This window comes from Dicentrarchus labrax, unplaced genomic scaffold, assembly GCF_905237075.1.
Source record: "Dicentrarchus labrax unplaced genomic scaffold, dlabrax2021, whole genome shotgun sequence".
In the NCBI taxonomy this organism is placed as follows: Eukaryota; Metazoa; Chordata; class Actinopteri; family Moronidae; genus Dicentrarchus; species Dicentrarchus labrax.
The window spans coordinates 18,924,753-18,941,869 of NW_026136719.1; the positions used below are offsets into that span (position 1 = coordinate 18,924,753).

Here is a 17,117-nt window from a genome sequence, read left to right on the forward strand (position 1 = left end):
TATTCTTAAAATAAGACTTCAGACATATAACCACAAATGTTCACCCTCATTCAGTGACTGCTCATAAGAAAAGCCTACTATCATTTTATCCTCATGTTCTTGTTCCCTGTATTAGATATTATATCAAAGAGCAATGCTGACCAAATACATCTGAGCTGAGAAGGCTGCATCCACGCAGGCATTCGGGGGCTTCGTTACAACCTGTGTGTAAGGGAATACCCATGCAGTAAATTATCTTTTTACACAAACATGCCATGTTTTCATTACTGTATGCTAATATGCCCTAATGGATTTGTTAATCTGGGTTAAAATATTTTGATATTGACTTACAGTTTATATAGAAACATACAAAAAAAACAACTGCTGAATGTAATTTGACCCATCAGCATTAAAATTACAATATTCTTTATATTTTATAATAAAACAGACACTCGTCTCTTCACATGATTCTAATTGCTTTAATGCCTTACAGACTGATAGCCCAGGGCTAATTTAGCTCCTTGTCACAATACTGAGAGCACAGTTATCCAAGGGTTAACAGTTTAATAATGCAACTGTGCCTGGGTTAAGTGTAGTGTGAAAAGAGGTAATAATCATTTTAGAGTTGACTAAGATTAAAGTTTGGCTTACAGCCAGTCTTACCCTGTGTTGGTTGTTAAAGGAGCTAATTAAACCCACATGAAAGCCTCTCCTCGGGAGCCAGAAAGATTAAACACCCTCAGGTGTATTCTCTCTCCAGCTACCGCACAACAAAAATGGAACAACGATTAGACGGCATGCACAGTTTGCAGTATGTAAAAAGTGATTCTGTGTTTTCAGTTGTGGCATCAATTTTAATCAAAATCTCAGTGATGGAAATAATGTTGTGATATTTAATAATAATTATACTACTGGAGATTTATTAAAAGCCTCAGTTTCTGTTTGCATGTAGCTCACCTGTTCAATATGGTTCAGGTTTAGTGTAGAGATTAAGTCATTGTTTGTCTGAGCATTTCCAATTTATAATTGCTTATTAGTTCATCAAATATAGTGAGACAGCAAATGTTGTACTCACTGTTAATCCCTCCTGTTTTACATAATCACACTGGGCACTGTGTGTGCTTCTTTCTTCAGTGTGTGTGTGTGTGTGTTCATGTCCACAGCGTGTTTATTATTCCTAAAATGCCTCTCTTTAAGATAAACAAACACATAAATGATTCTCATAAAACACACCAGGTCTCCTCTGCATCCTCCTGTAAGTGTGCACATGTATCTTTTAGTCTGTTTGTGTGAGGGTTTAGTCTATTAGAGAGTCAGTGTAAAGTAAAGCAAATGCACAGCTGTTTCTTCAGGTTCCTGCTCTTTGACCTAAGTATTAACACACACACACACACACACACACACACACACATTTGCACACCCTCCGGCAGCTTCGTCTTCGCCCGGCTGGAATTTGTAAGCCCTGAGTTCCAGCCAAGCTCCTGTTGCTGAGGGGAAACCAGCTGCACACTCATCCAGTCCTCCTGCCAGTTCTTCTGCTAATGGAACAGCCCACTGCGCCCCTGTCCACCCCCGCCGAACGCAAACAGTTGGTACATCCCATTGGTGCTTCTCTAGCTGGTTTGTTACTGACTCAGTAGTATCACAGCAGCCTGAATACGCACTCACCCTCTCTCTCTCTCTCTCTCTCTCTCACACACACACACAAACACACAGCAAGATCGAGGACGTGAGAAAGAGTAAGTTTGCAGGAGAGAAGCAAAGAAACCTTCGACTAGGCTCTGTTCTCTGGTTCTCCCGGGTGTTTGGCATCCCTGATATGACCCTGTTTAGCCCAAGATGTGAGTATCCCGGGGTTTATCCCTTTGTGTCTTTGTGTGTGTGTTCATGCATGTGTTGGTGGGTGTTTGCACACAGCCCTGTGTTTCCGAAAGACAGTATTTTCCACTGTGCCTCTCTTTTTTTTTGCTCCCCCCTCCCATCCTCTGCCTTTCCCTCTACAAACATTTCTGTTGATACACTCAGCCGGTATTTACCCGTCTGTACACTTCATCCTGAATCCCAGGTTCCCTCTCACTTTTGCCTCATGGCTGTTTTTCTTTTTCTTTCCTGTCTTTCTCCGTACCTGCACGTTGATCCGGTCAGATAGTGGTTTGGAAAAAAGGGTGGGATGTTTCAAGGTTTATGATGTAAACATTGTGATGCAATAGGAGCTGGGTGTTTTTTTTTTGTGTGTGTGTGTTTTGTTTTAGTTGCATCAAAGCTCAACCTGCCTCACATTGGCAAGGTCAGAACTTGCTCTCTGGGCATAAAGGCTTGTGAGGCGGAAAGGTTTGAGGCTAGATTATGTTGTTGTAGTCCTGCTCTCTGGTGAACTAAAGCACACATTTTTATTTTATTTATCTTCAGCTGTAGAATGAGCAGTGCATCTCTTTTGTGAACAATTCCTAATCAGGGCACTTTTACAGACACACAGGCAGAGCAGCTACACCTCCTCACAACTTCCACACTAGTTCAGAAACAGCACTCACACAGCTGCAGTACATGTCTGCTGGGAAAGTAAAGGCTTCACAAGAGTTCAATACAGACTGAAAGGCTCTAACGTTACAGTGAAACTACAGTCTCAGGCTGTCTCAGTCCCATGACCCATGTATAGTCGTGGTACTACAGTATCTCCTTCACTGTAGTACGAGGGCTTTCATTCAGCTCCTTTGTGGTGTATAAATCCAGTCTTTCATTTTGGCACACACCATCATCCCTCTCAACATGCCATCTACTCATATTAAACTTTGCTGTCTTTTCTGTCTGCTTCGCTTTCTTCATCTGCTATAGTGCTATGATCCATGTTTAATGTTGTGATGCCTGTGATTACGCTGCATTTAGCCCCGAGAGTGGAAACTAAAGCTCTGTGATTGCTGCTTGCCTGGCTCTATGTCTGACCTGAGGTCAGTTGCAGTGCAGGAAATGGAGAAGAGGCAGCGTGACAGAGTGCAGAGCCTGTCAGCAAGAGGCACGCATGCTGTGCTTTTAGATCCACATTTGACAAACTACCCTCTCTTCATATGTAGGGTGCCAGACTGTGGCCTGATTAATAAACTTTGTGGCAAGTGAGGGCTAAAAATCTGTGTGCGTATTAAAGTGAAAACAAGCAGAAAAGGGCCTCTTGATCTAGGAAATCTTTTAAACATCAGCAAAATACACAACAGGATACGAAGAGAAAGTGTGACAACAAAGCGTGCAGGTGATCTAATTAATTGGAAGTTTAAAGCAAAATACGACTGACAAAACACGTTTGAAGAGTGGAACAAACTCAGGTGGAGAAATGTGTCAAGCGCATGAAGTCATTCTGCCCTCATGTGTCTCTCTGCTGCTTTATAGCAAATAGCGTTTTATCTTGACAATTTTGTTCTGAGCTAAGATAAGAAAAGCTCGTCGCTTTTAGCAATGTCATTTTCAATTAGGCTGCAAGAGTGGCAATAATAAAGGGAAATGTACAATACAGGGAAAAAAAGTATATTTTTCACCATGGTATGAATTAGTTTCTTGAATCTACCAGAGCCAGTTAAAGTGAAATCAATTAAGTGGTCCTGGTTTTCTAGTCACAGTGATTGTCTCTTTCGGTGGAATATTTGAGAAAAGAAAAATGTGTGAGCAAGATTACAAAACACTGTTTTCTTAGATTGACACACCACTAAAAATATTTGTGTCAGTCATCATCTCGAGCATTTGTGTTGTGTTCTAAACTAAACAATAGTTGTTTGATTTAGACATTAATTGAAAAATATCTAAAATATGTAAGGATGTGGTTCAGCCCATTGCAGGAAAAATCACAGACACGGAAGAAAGAAAAGGATGATAGAAGCCGGAAAATTCAGTGATGTTTTTTTATCTGATCATGTTGTTATCCCTTCTCCCACACATCAGAGACTTCAAAGTGCACAGATTAATAGAACATACAGTAGGAAATTATATTTTCTACACACTATTATGTTAGCTATTTTCAAGGCCAATTATGTTGGTGTTGTTCCAAACAGCAAGAATTAAATGGGGGGGTGTTGTGCAGATGATGAGACTACTTGTCAAACAGGTCTGTGAATATGAAACGCATGTTGTGCATGAATCTTTCTGCAGAGTCCCTGACTGTCTAAATGTTTGATTCTTGAGGTTTACGGTTGCATACATGAATTTTGAATGGAGTAGGGTCTAGACGGTCTAAGTTTCGTGAATAACCTTTTGTTATGAGTTGGCGCTATACAAATAAAATTTTAATTGAATCACCTGAAGCTTAGTTAGAAGAAGTAATGTTAAACAGAAGTTGTCTTTATACGTCTTTATACGTCTATATACATGAGGTGAAAGCACAGGTTTAGCTCTCCTGGAGCTGGTGATGAATTCAAGGACACTTAAGGAGGGTGGAGGCTGACTGACTGGGGTCTTCAAAGGCCATCCAGCCATTTGAAGTGCTCACCCCTCTCCTGCCTCCTGTGGAGATTCAGAATAATTTAGAACAAGAAGAGCTTTTCCCGCGTTGTTGGTGTGTTATTTTGTTTCCAGGTCGTGTGATTAAGCCGGCTCTCTCTTTGGCTTAGTATAAAGTGAAAGTCTGGCACTCAGCCTGACATCCGTTGATACAAAGCACAGTGACAGACTGTAGACCACTGCAGAGGCTGAGGCTTTATAACTCATTACGGCTGATTGTGTGTGACCTTGATGTGTCCTCTGGTGCCCTTTGCTCCTTTTTTTACAAACATGCTGTATACTGTTTGTTTTGTTTTTTTAGCCGGTCTGTAATGAGAATCAAGACGCAGGATACAGTGTTATTAGGACATGCCACCCATGATAATGATACTATCACCATACAGGCTATTTTGTGTTATCCAATATAATGTACAATTACTGTATTTGATGCACCCAAATGTCTATGTTATGTAATGAAGAGGAAATCCAACCACTGGAATTACTTTATAATCTTTCAGAAATCAGGAATCAGTTCTCCATGTGCTACTCCAAATACTATACTAGTGCTGTCATTTTTTATAGTTTCATAGTCAACTGAGATGAAACAATGTGCAAAGGTTAAAAAGCCTGAGCCACTTCAATAGTCATAATATAGCTGTACTATCATACGTTTTTAATGATTTATTTATGTTTTTTTAATTTTTATGATTCATTAAAATTGTTGCAGTCAGTCAAAATTCTAATACGAAAAGATAAAAATCATATTTAATTATTTCATTTTTTTTAAAAGGCACCAATTAGAAACAAAAGATTTGTTTTTGGTTTATAAGGCACTATAATGCAGTTGTAAGCAGATGTGTTTATGAATGTATTTGTCAGCAATTATCACTCCCCCTGTGGGCACCCATAAGTGAAAGCTGCTGTAAAACAGATAATGGATGACAATATAGTGAAGCACAGGTATAGTAATGTAAAATATTACTTCTAGAGAAGTCTTTTCGACAAATATTGCACATTTAAAAGTGTCCTTAAACTTGCATTCAACTGTATTATAGTATGTTATAAATAATGTATCAATTGTTTATATAGAGCTTCTAAATAGTAAATAGAATGGGTTAAAGTAAAGTGCATACCAATATGGATAGCAGTAAGAGAATAATGTATAATTGCATTACAACAACAACAGCCATTATCATCACACTCATCACTGCCACAGCTCACGATTACTGAGCATAATGTGGGTTATCAGTGAAGACATGTGCCATAAGTGGTATTTATATAGGCCTCTGCATTTAGCCAAGTAACAGGGAGAACCAAGAGCAAAAAAACAAAGGGAGGAAAAAGACTGATTATTATTGTTAATATTGATACGCAAAAATTTAAAAAAGCAAAGTTTTTTTTTTTGTAAAGTTTAACAAATAAAATTATCACAAATAGCAATTTACAGCTTAAAAGCTGCAATCTTACATTTAACAAAATATATGTGTGTGTGTGTGTGTGTGTGTGCACGCGCACTGCAGAGGCTAATTGTACCGTATAGGATTTTGTTTACCAAATAGCAGTCTGATTACCACCTGAGGTTTTGCTCCTGTCGTGCGAGACAACTGTGCTCAGCAGCAACCTCTACTCTCTTCCTGTGTAATGGCTCCTTCATGCAGTCAATCATACAGCTGCCATGTTGCACATCATAAAACTCAATTTTCTTTCCCTCTGCCATACAATGACTTCAGCTGCAGTCTGCATAGATGAGGAATTGTCCAGTATGGTTTTACAAATTTGTTTCTAATACACATAATCCATTCTCATGAGGTGTCAATTTTTTGTCATTGTAGTGGAGGAAGACGTAGTTAATGTTACATGAAAATACTACAGTGGCGTATAAAAAGAATTGCCTATCATGTAGATCTCAGGGCAATCCTATATCTTTTGAAATTCTAATATTATTCCCCCCGATATTGCCACTTTAATGCGTTTTGAGGTATTTAAAACAATCCTTGTATTTATTTTTGTCTATATTCCTGAATGCATGCATGGCTCAGGCAATGCAATAGTTAATGTTTCAGCAGCAGGGCCCAGTTCCTCTCCAGCAGAGACACTGTTGGCTGCAGAAAAGCCATCCAGCAGGTCACTGTATGACAATAAACTGTCAGAAAATTATCTCTGCTGTGGGAGGTAAAGGCACATACACGTGTCTAAATTTCTTTTCACACATTCAAACCCATACTAAATTAATTGTAGCTTCCAGCCATTTGACAGTCACGCTGTGTGAGTGTATGTGCAGCTGGCCCAGTCACACTCCATTCACCACCCATCTGTCCATGTCAGACTGGCCTCCTCTCCTCTCCTCCTCTTTTTACTCCTTCACTTTTTCACTCTCTTTTACACTCACCTTTGGTAAATCACTGCTGAGCCTCGACCAACACGAGCAGTGAGCTGTTGGCATTTTCTGTAATCAAGATGGCTCGTGGTTAATTAGCCCATTAGAACATGGAGGTGTGTGTAAGAGGTGTTTGCAGGACAGACAGACAGACAGACAGAGATGGGGTTTTCGCTTTTGAGATGTTTCTGATGTACGCTTACAGACGGGAGGCAAAAATGGAGGTGAACAGCTGGCCTGGAGTGACAGAAGCAATCAACAGAGAGTGATAGATGCATGTGAACCACTGTCAGCCTTACCTGGCCCTTTAGTCATTATCATGTTAAATGATGACGACGACAACAGATGAAGTTAAATTTAGCTAAAATAAAGAGTAAACTTGGGTGTAGGATAAACATGACCAGACACAGTACAGGGTTAGCAGGTTAGTTCATCAGAACTCTGAACACTCTTACATGTGCTTTGTACCCCTGCCGTGTTGTGACGCTCTTTTTACGGTATCAGTACAAAATTAATTGGTTGCTTTCCGTGCAGACATGAGCATGAGTGGAGAGTTGAAGTCCAGCCGCTCCAGGGCAGCGAGTAAGAGGGCCAGCAACACCACTTACGGGTGAGTACGAATATCCCCCACCCCCCAAACACACACACACACACACACACACACACACACACACACACACACACACCACTCCCACCCCCACACACTGAGAGATAATCATGCACTCTATTATTTGCTGCAGCCCTTTATCTGTAGCTCAATAGTTGCACCTCAGTGTTGCAATCAATGCAGCATTATTCGTTATTAGTTTCAAACCAGCTGTGTATGTAAGCTGCTATTGATTTTGGCCAGAGGTGCTATCTCCATCAATCAATGTTTTGATCTGTTGATGTAGTGCACACATATGATTTGAGCTTATTACTGTTCATTGCTGGCTGTTCAATACAGTACAGAGGTACACTAACATTAACTGTGTGCTTAGATAGCTGGTGAAGGGAACGGAGGGCAGTGGAGAGATGACAGTGTGTGTGGGCTTGTTTAAATTCATTTATGCCTTCATTACTCTTACCTCCAACTCTCTCCTTGAACTGCATCTCTAACTCTAGCTGCAGCTATGTAGGCTTGAGCTCCTCTAATGAGCATAAACCACAGAGAGTACCCTGGTGTGTGAAGTTTGAGTAGTTTTGCATATCTTCGTTCTTACCACAGCGACTGTGACAGTGCATTTCAGTGTCCTTCTGAAGTGCATACACCAATAGATGGGGAAACAAAAAGCAAGACACTTAATCAGAAAAGAGAAAGGAGAAACCATTATTGCAAAGATGTCAATATTTATAATTTTATACGTTTCTAGGATGTAAAAACAATAAATAAGGAAATTGTTGTGAATAGTTGCACCAGTACAAGCACGGCAAGGCTTTCTGCTGACAATGTAGATAGTGAGAGGAGAGAGTCACATTAAAGCAACTGGATATACTGAAATACTTTGCAGGACATTCACCCCTAGGACAAAATGCAAAATTGGTACAGACAAGAACAGGAAATGAGTATTAACAGATGTAATAATACTAATGCAGATTGTGTTTGTCCTGAGTCTAATCAGCAAATCTCATTATTATTCTCTCTTCTGCATAACTGGGACTCCACATATGTTTCCAGCTCCACAATAAATACTGATATTAGTCTATTCCTGACAGCTCAATTTCCTGGCCCTCTGCTGGTTTCATACAATAGTAGAGGTATAAATATTGCAGTATGGATTATGTCCCCAGCATGTCTTTCAAAACAGTTAATCCGGCTCTCTGCCCTCCTCCACTCCCTCTGACCATCTCTGCTTCAACCTTAAACCTCCGCACGTTATTTGCCCATTGCGTCATGTAGATATTCAACAGCGTGTGGCCATGCATTAATGAGGTTAGTCATACAACACACACACACACACACGCTCGCACACAAAATTAGTAACCTCAAACGGAAAACACCTGAGCTATCCTCATGATACAGCCCAGGCCTGATTTTTCACAGAGTTGACATGGACTCAAAGCAGACCAAGTTGGCTTTCTGTGGCCGTTTATGGACACATCCAGTCGAATAAACCAACCCGAGAACCTGTGTTGACACTCAAAAAAGAACAAAACTTGCGTACAGCCATGATTTATTTCTTGTCATTTTCCCTGCACAGCACTTTATAGATTTTGAGTTCTTGAGAATGAATTATAAAACAAGCCAATCTTGATCATTTCCCAGAAACAGAAACTACAATACAGCTAAAGTTACAAATGTAAATCATGGCGAGACAGCCACCAAAAATCTCTCTGTCCAGACTCCAATAATCCTGCTCTGTGCTGCTGGCAGCGTGTGCCCCGTCCCCCCCCTCCTCCTCCCACTGTTCTCACAGAGCTGGCCAACAAACAGTACTGCCTGTGGCCTAGATTATTTTGTGAGCAAACTTTCCAACATGTCTAAGAAGTTAAAGCAATGTAATCTGCTCATGCAACACCGTGCTGGTTGCCAGCATTTCTGAACTGTTATTATTGCTAGGAAGTTGGATTATCAAGCTCAAAAAATAAATGTTTGCCTTCTTTCTACAGTTAAACCCAATAAAAGGTTTTATTTGACGTGTTTTAATATAGTCGAAATGTAATAGCTGGCGTGCTTCTTTTCCTCTTCTTACTCTTCTCCCACTGAAACTCTCACATATGTCTCCCCCAAGGCCATTTGCTTCAGAGCGACCCTGGCAACATAAAGGTTTTATCATCAGTTATCGTCCATGCTTTCTGACTGTCACAGATCCCCGCTAGCTTGGCGAGCCCCAGCTGTGGGTGGAGGGATGGGGTAGAGAGAGTGGCAAGCGTTTCACAACCCAGATGCTGCTGTTGCTGCAGCCATGGCCTCTGTGTGCTCCAGTGCACTACTACAAAAGCTCAATGTACTGTGGGGCCTATATAAAGAGCTCAGGTGCCAGGCGAAGGGCCCCAGAGGTGGGTGTGTGTGTGTGTGTGTGTGTGTGTGTGTGTGTGTGTGTGTGTGTGTGTGTGTGTGTGTGTGTGTGTGTGTGTGTGTGTGTGTGTGTGTGTGTGTGTGTGTGTGTGTGTGTGTGTGTGTGTGTGTGTGTGTGTGTGTGTGTGTGTGTGTGTGTGTGTGTGTGTGTGCAATTATCTAATGACTTAAATAGCTGTATGGATTAACATATCCTCTAGCACTGATGTTTGTGTCTGCGTGGTTGTAGCCTCCACAGTATACATGTCCTGCCTGTGTTCAGGTCATTACAGTGCTCATTTTATTATCTGCTCCATTTTGCATCTCAGTGAAGAGGGCAGAGTGTACTGAGCATCTGGTCTGTGGTATTTTTGTCTGCTTTCTCCATGCGCTTCGTTCTTTTAATATTCTCTCATTGGTTTTAATTATCAGAAGGGCTGGTCATAGAGGAGTTTGAGTTAGGATGGAAACGATGCAGCAGACCCATCTGTTATATAGGCTCAAAGAGGCTAACAGGGGCAGGAGAGGTGGAGGCATCAGGTTATGAACTTTGCAGTCACCAGTTGATCAGCAGGTGATGATGTACAACTGTAACTTAAAAGCTAATCTGATGGCAGATATTATTTAGATGAATGAGAGGGTGACAGGAAATGGTTCACATAAGTCGGCTAGGGCTAGTTAAAAGATTATTCTTGTTTATTACAACTTGTGTCTTTTTTTTTGACCATTTTTGTTGGTTATGGTAACACTACACGCTGTGTTTATAGCTGAGACCTGTAATTTTTTAACATTACTAAAAAGAATTCTGATAATGTAAGGTAAGAAGATTAGTCAGACAATCATATAGGTAAGGCTACTCAATCGAAATTTGATCATGATTACGATTTTGGGGGAAAACGATTTTCTTTTGATTTTCTGTTGTGCAACGTTGTATAGAAAAAAGCTGTGTCCCAATTCAGGGGCTGCATCCCTCAAGCCACAGTCTGCGTATTTCGCACATGCGTATTCCCTTCCCTCCCCCACAGCATCCACTGCACATGAGTCAGTCACATTGTTTTCGTTGGAACAGGTAACGCGTAACAGTAACAGGTAATTTCAAATGTTGTGGCAGTGCACTAAAATTTGAGAGCACAAATTGTTTTTCTATGGCTTATCTTTTGTGTGTTATTTTATTTAATTTAACTTTTTGTAGAGATCGCAAGAGTGCACTATGACTGTCAATGTAAAAAGGAGACTTACAAATGTTTATGGGGAAAGGGAAGTGTAACTGAGGACTTCCTTGCAAAGTGTTTTTGACAAATGTCCAATAAATGCAGCATGTTTCTGAAGTTTAAAAAAATAGTCGTTTGACCGTGTCAGCAGTCAGCGTCATAGACATCCATGACACTGATAGTGTAATGTTACCATAACTGAAATAATGACAAAAAACTAATAAAAATTAAGACATAGGTTGTAATACACTAGAATTATCCTTCAGGGTTTTTATATGGCTGTTTTGAGAATAAAGCTGTTTTTTACTGAGAGAGTATTTTTAGTCACATCTTTCTTCATCTCACTTGTTCCTGTGCAACACTTTGCACATATTTTGTCAGATTGTATATGTGTATCCAGCCTGAGGCTTGGCTGGCTGACATCTCTAAAACCACCACAAGCAGTGAAAAAGCAAAGGGCAAATGGAAGCAATCTGCAGTCAAGAAAGCAGTGTTAAAGTTCACCCATTTTTATGAGCAACCTATTTCTGTGACATCACTCTGATTGTCTCAACACAGCTGACTGCCAGCTGTTATGACACCCACCCACAGCTAAATCTGTACACACAACATGCTGATCATCTCTTACAAAATGACAGCTCTAAACATTATTTAAAGAGAGGGGGTTGCATAATGCACAGGAGTCACTGTCACTGATAATAACTCATATCTGTTTATTGTTAATGGGAAGAAAAAGCTTGTTGTTGAAAATCAACTAACAGAGGAAAACAAGGCAAAATACAGATAGAAAAATCCCCTATTGCACCATGACTTTGGTTTGTGTTGTTCATTTGTTGTACATTTAAAAGCACTTCTCCAGATCACAGTGATGAATGTCTCACCATTTTGTTTCTCCTCACAAATAGCGAGACCCTTTTGCTTATGTCTGCACCTTGGTAAAATGAAGTTAAATGAAGTGTGGAGAGAGTTCTAGACCTAAGTGTCGGAGTTTTCATATAGACTAGTGGTGTTGTTGATGTTGTTGCATTGTCAGACACCGCGTGAGGTCTTCTGAGCAACGGTGGAACAAACTTCAAAGCTGTTTATGGTCAGTGATGTTTAAGATCATAGCTCACTCACAGCTCAGTGCAGCAAGATTTTGTGTGTGGTATCAAAAAAATATTATTTATTGTGAATGAAAGCTTGAGAAACTGAGCAGTGATATCCAACCGTGGTCCAGGACTGTGGTCCATCAAAATCAACTCCAGTGAAAATGTAGAAATCTTCAAACATGATGTCTCTCAGTGCCACATATACCTTCAGCTTTGCAGATGTTGTGGCTGTTTGCAGGCGGCCACAGACATGCAAGTTCCTGTTCAAATCAATGCAATCTGGACTGTTGTCGGCCAAAAAAGTTTTGGGCTCGCCTGGATCGACTTTCCTGTATTTCCTGATCACCTGCCTCTCCCTGATGGCAGGCTTTTCACTCTGCCTTTGAGTGTGGCCATTTGGAAGAGCTATTAACACTTCAAAGTGTTTAGCCAAGGTGTCAGTTTTTTGCCTACTGTACCTTCCCCTTCCACTTCAGCATCAATTTTACAGTGTAACTGCCATTCTCGTTTTTTCCGTCCAGCTTTTTCCCTCTGTCCTTTGTTGGCTTTCTCTCTGCATGGATGCACAGACGTTGTGCAGTCCACTCCTGGGAGAGATGACGGGGGCTGTACTGTAGGTAAAGGTCAGTGCAGTCAGAGGTGGATGTACTGCTGGGGAAAAGGTCACCCTGTGCAGAGAAGGGAGGAGAGTGCATCTGCTGGTTTCAGGGCTACTGCCAAAGCCTTCAAGACAGCAGAGGACAACTGAAGATAGGAGATGGGTGGATAGAGAGAGCGGTAGTAAGAGAGGAAGGAGAGAGTGATATAGATTCTGTAGACATGATGTTCTGTGCAAAAAGGTCATGAGTCAGTAGTGATGACACCAATAGCTCAGGGCATGATGGCAAGAATGACCATGATCACATAACTGAGAAAATAAAAATAGTTTTAGTGTGTGTATTTGGTTTATATCCATATATTCTGTCCCTGGTTGCAATACGAAGCCAGATGAATTATCTCTTCTGTCCTGCAGGCTTATCACTCTACAGGAGTTGGTCCCTCTGCTAATGAAGTCATCTCTATCCCTACTGCCTCCTCAATGCTGGGAGGAGAAAAGTAAGGGAAGCAGGTGGAAGAGGGAGAAAAGGAGGCATGAATAAGGATTGATGCAAAAGGGTGAAAGGCACACAGGGTGTAATACACACTAACAAGAGCACAGAGGACAAGTGTGAAACAATTGAAAGAGAGAGGAGTTGATGGGAGAGAAAAATGCGGAGAGAGAAAGAAATAACAACAGTCAGGGAGAGTGAGGGGTGAAGAAAGCAAAGGAGGGAAAGCAAGTGAGCACTGCACTGCGTGTCATTGGCCCCCTGGCGTGAACAATCCATCTCAAATTGATCTTCCAGCTCGGCCCAGCAGGGCATTCTGAATCAATCTCAAATTGATCTCTGTGCCAGAGGTCGGGAAAACTAGCAGTGGAGCTTATCAGAAATATAGTGGTGCTGGGAGGATCTGACAGGGAAACTTATCACACTGCACAACAGGAAATGGGCTCTGAGCCCCCAGGGCAGCAAGAGGACGAGCCTTCTCCCTGTACACACACACACACACGCACAATCACAAGCACACACAGATTCAATGTCTCTGCGTGTACCCAACACAACCACACACTGACACATGCTCCCCCGTGTTTAGCACAGTACAGAGAGGGTATACTGTGCATAGACACAGCACATTAACACACACACATACGCAGGCATCAGCACACTCCCAGAGGCTACGTCAAAAAATAAAAAGTTTGTCAGAGCACAATATGTCAATATATTTTAAGTTAGACAGGTGAGATTTGAGGCCTGGAGCTCTTAATGACTTATAACACATTTAATGTGTCCTCAGCAAGGCTGTGTAAAAGGCCTGAGGAAGGACAATCAATACCAGCTTGCATTTAGACGGTCAGTCAGCTTAGGGGAGCAACCTGCCTCTCCAGGCCCAGTAAAAAGTAAAACCATATAAACAATTTTTCAAAAGTGACTTTCACCACACATTTTCTTTGGAAACACTGGAGGAAATCCAGTCCAGGAGTGTAGGAACTCTTCACACACATGCCACAGCTTCAAAGCACAATGAACGTGTGTACCCCTAAAGTTATGAGCCAATAAACTGTCTGCTGATATTTGGTAACTTCTGTAGACTCCAGTGTGCTGTTATTACCGTCTGGTGACCAGTGTTCCCATTTTTATTTCTAAGGGAATGTGGACTTCTCAGTGCTTTTTCTCACTTTTCATTGCTGCTCGGATCACCAGATAGAAGCTGACAGCAACTTTACGGAGCACCACCAGAGACTGGAACACACAGAAAACTAACTCAAAGTTAATTTTGATGACATAGAGCTGCAGAATGACACAGAGATAGGGCGAGGAGAGCAATACGGACAATAAGAGACTGAGGGATTGCAATGAAAAAAGGAGTGAAGAGTGAAGAGGGGAGAGGTGTCTTTGAGCATGTCAGCATTTGGGAGACAGCAGGAGAGCCTTTTCTGTGGCCTGGACTGGAAAAGCTCCCTGTCAGCACAGAGGGGTAATGGGGGTTAGCAGGGTGAATAGAGGGAGTGAATATGAGTGTGAGTATATACAAAAGTGTGACTGTATGGGTTCAAGTGGCTGCATGCTCCCAAGGGATATTACAGTACATTTAATTACATATCAGTTACTCCAGGGACCCTCAGGACTGCAGTGAAATAACCAAGCCCACACATATGTTTGCATCAACTCACTGTTATGGCTTTTCGATATTACAATAAAGCCTCCGGGAGGTCTTACAGGGATGGACTTGATTTCACAACGCGCTTCTTTTAACATCCACAATATTGAACTTACTTGATTAGATGATTTGATTGAAGGTCTGGATTTCCATTGCAGCAGGTGAATGTGTGAATGAATGAATGAACTGCATGGGATTGTGATGTTTGTAAGACTTAAAAAATAAAGAAATAATTGGATGCATGCTTCAGAAGTTAAAATAAATCTTTATCTTGCTTGCGAACAATTTCTTCTCGGGGTCCTCATCCGGTCAAACACCTCTGATTTTAGACGCACTGGGATGCATCATTTATACGACATCTTGTAGTTCTTTAATAAACAAACAAAAACTGCTCGACATGATAACTCTAATGGTAGTCACACTAAAAATGTTCATAAAAGCATTTAGTGAATTTAATATAAATTGTTTCTTCCAGTGTGCAAACAAATCTCTAAAAGGTTCAGTGTGTAACATTAAATAGGATCTAGAAATGACATGTAATATTCATAACAATATTTACATTAGTCTATAATCACTGGGCGACAACCTCAGTGATAAAGCTAATGTAAATAACATAAACTGCAGTTCCTCAAACAACCACTTGAGGCTGGCTAAAGAAATCCTCTCTAAAAGGGCCCATGTTAAAATGCCCAATGTCTTGACATTATGACCGTAGCCATGTGTTTTTTTTTTTTTTTTTTTTGCAGCCAGTAGTGTTGACGCACTGCAAATTGAACTGCACTCATTGGCTGCGCTTGGTTTTGACTCACCTGTACTTCCATGGTCTCACACTTCCGTGTATTACAGCTAAACAGTAGACTAAAATATGTTTCTGCAAAGATTTCAGGCAAGACATAGAAAAACGCAGCAACATAATCTTGATTCATTTTGATCAACACTGTCAGTTTGACTGTTGACTGAGAGTTTCATGCGGTGAGCTGGACGGACTCACTGAGAATGACTTGTCAATCACAAGGTAGCCACACCCTGTAGCATTCCCTGCTTTATCTTCTGTTTTACTCTACATGGGTCCATGATTTACATAATGAACATCATATTGTATGGATGAAGACGTGAAACTAGCAATTGAGACCATAAACTCAGGAGGGAACTCTTTTTGTAGCCCTTGGAGCTGCCTCCTGCTGGCCATAAGAATACAGGTTTAATACACTTCTGCATTGGCTTCACTTCACAGACCCGAAAGCTCTGTCCATTAATTATATACTGTTAATGGGAACTCCCCAGAATCAACTGCCACGATACAAAGATAGCTGATTTAAAGACAGATCATTTAATGGAGGCTCTGTTGTGGCTTAATCTTCCTCTGCCACAGTGCTTATGCTAATTAATGCCTTAGCAAAAACAAGCCAGACCTTTTTTGGACATTTGGCCTCCATGAGAGACATACACATGCACGCACATGCACGCACACACACACACACACACACACACACACACACACCTCAGAGTCAACTCCCTGCAGCTTTACACTCCATTTATTCTTTCAGTCTAACCTGTGTTACCTACTGATAAATGCCCTTCAAATACTCCACTCACACACTTGCCTGTATCCTGGTGTTTTATCATTATGTAGAGCTTCCTTTGTTGACTAAATTCATAGACCTTTTTACAGCTGACATTTTCACTTCGCTGTAGCAGAGAAAGCACAGTTGAAACAAATTTCATTAACAACAGTTTGGTTGAATCAAGTGTCCCAGTAAGCCATGCCAGTGAGAACTTACCAGACCTCTGTAGCCCACTCCTCATTTCTGCTTGTGGCTACATTAGCCACCACTAACAAAACACACTGTTATCTCTGACCAAACTGTGAAGCTGATTAACATATAGTCCAGACAGCCTGAAAGTCTAACTGGCCCTCAAAAAATGTGAGCGCACAAGCACTAATTGTGTACACATTATCACATTCACTATCTGTGAAGGTTTCTATCATATCCTCCAAAAACTCGGGACATAGTCTATGTGAGCATTTAGTTCTGCTGCATTACTTTTGGATCTCCTTAAACCTCTGCTAATGGCTCTCTTTCTGCATTTGCAGCCCACTTAGCTTTTGTCTGAGCTGTACAAACACAATTTCTTAAAGTCGTACACTTTTCATCCCTCCTTTAACACATCTCTGTCTCTTCGCTTTTGATTTCTCCGCCTCTTTCGATCTCTATCCTAATAACAGTGAGGCAGATACAGGGAGGTTGTTGACTTAGCATAGCTAATGTTAGCTGAGGTTAAAG

General features: G+C 41.1%; 1 protein-coding gene across 2 annotated transcripts in view; it reads left to right on the forward strand.

Annotated features, from left to right (window-relative positions):
• The first annotated feature begins 1,604 nt into the window (after positions 1-1,604).
• The window catches only part of si:dkey-234i14.2 (heterogeneous nuclear ribonucleoprotein C), a 34,322-nt gene continuing 18,809 nt past the window's right edge, over positions 1,605-17,117 (forward strand). Inside the window, exons 1-2 of one of the 2 annotated variants that reach the window (XM_051380539.1) lie at positions 1,605-1,820; positions 7,349-7,424. In XM_051380539.1, coding sequence (XP_051236499.1) covers positions 1,799-1,820; positions 7,349-7,424 — 98 coding nt within the window. In that variant the 5' untranslated portion in view covers positions 1,605-1,798. The remainder of the gene's footprint in view (positions 1,821-7,348; positions 7,425-17,117) is intronic. The other variant, XM_051380538.1, reaches the window with a different exon arrangement.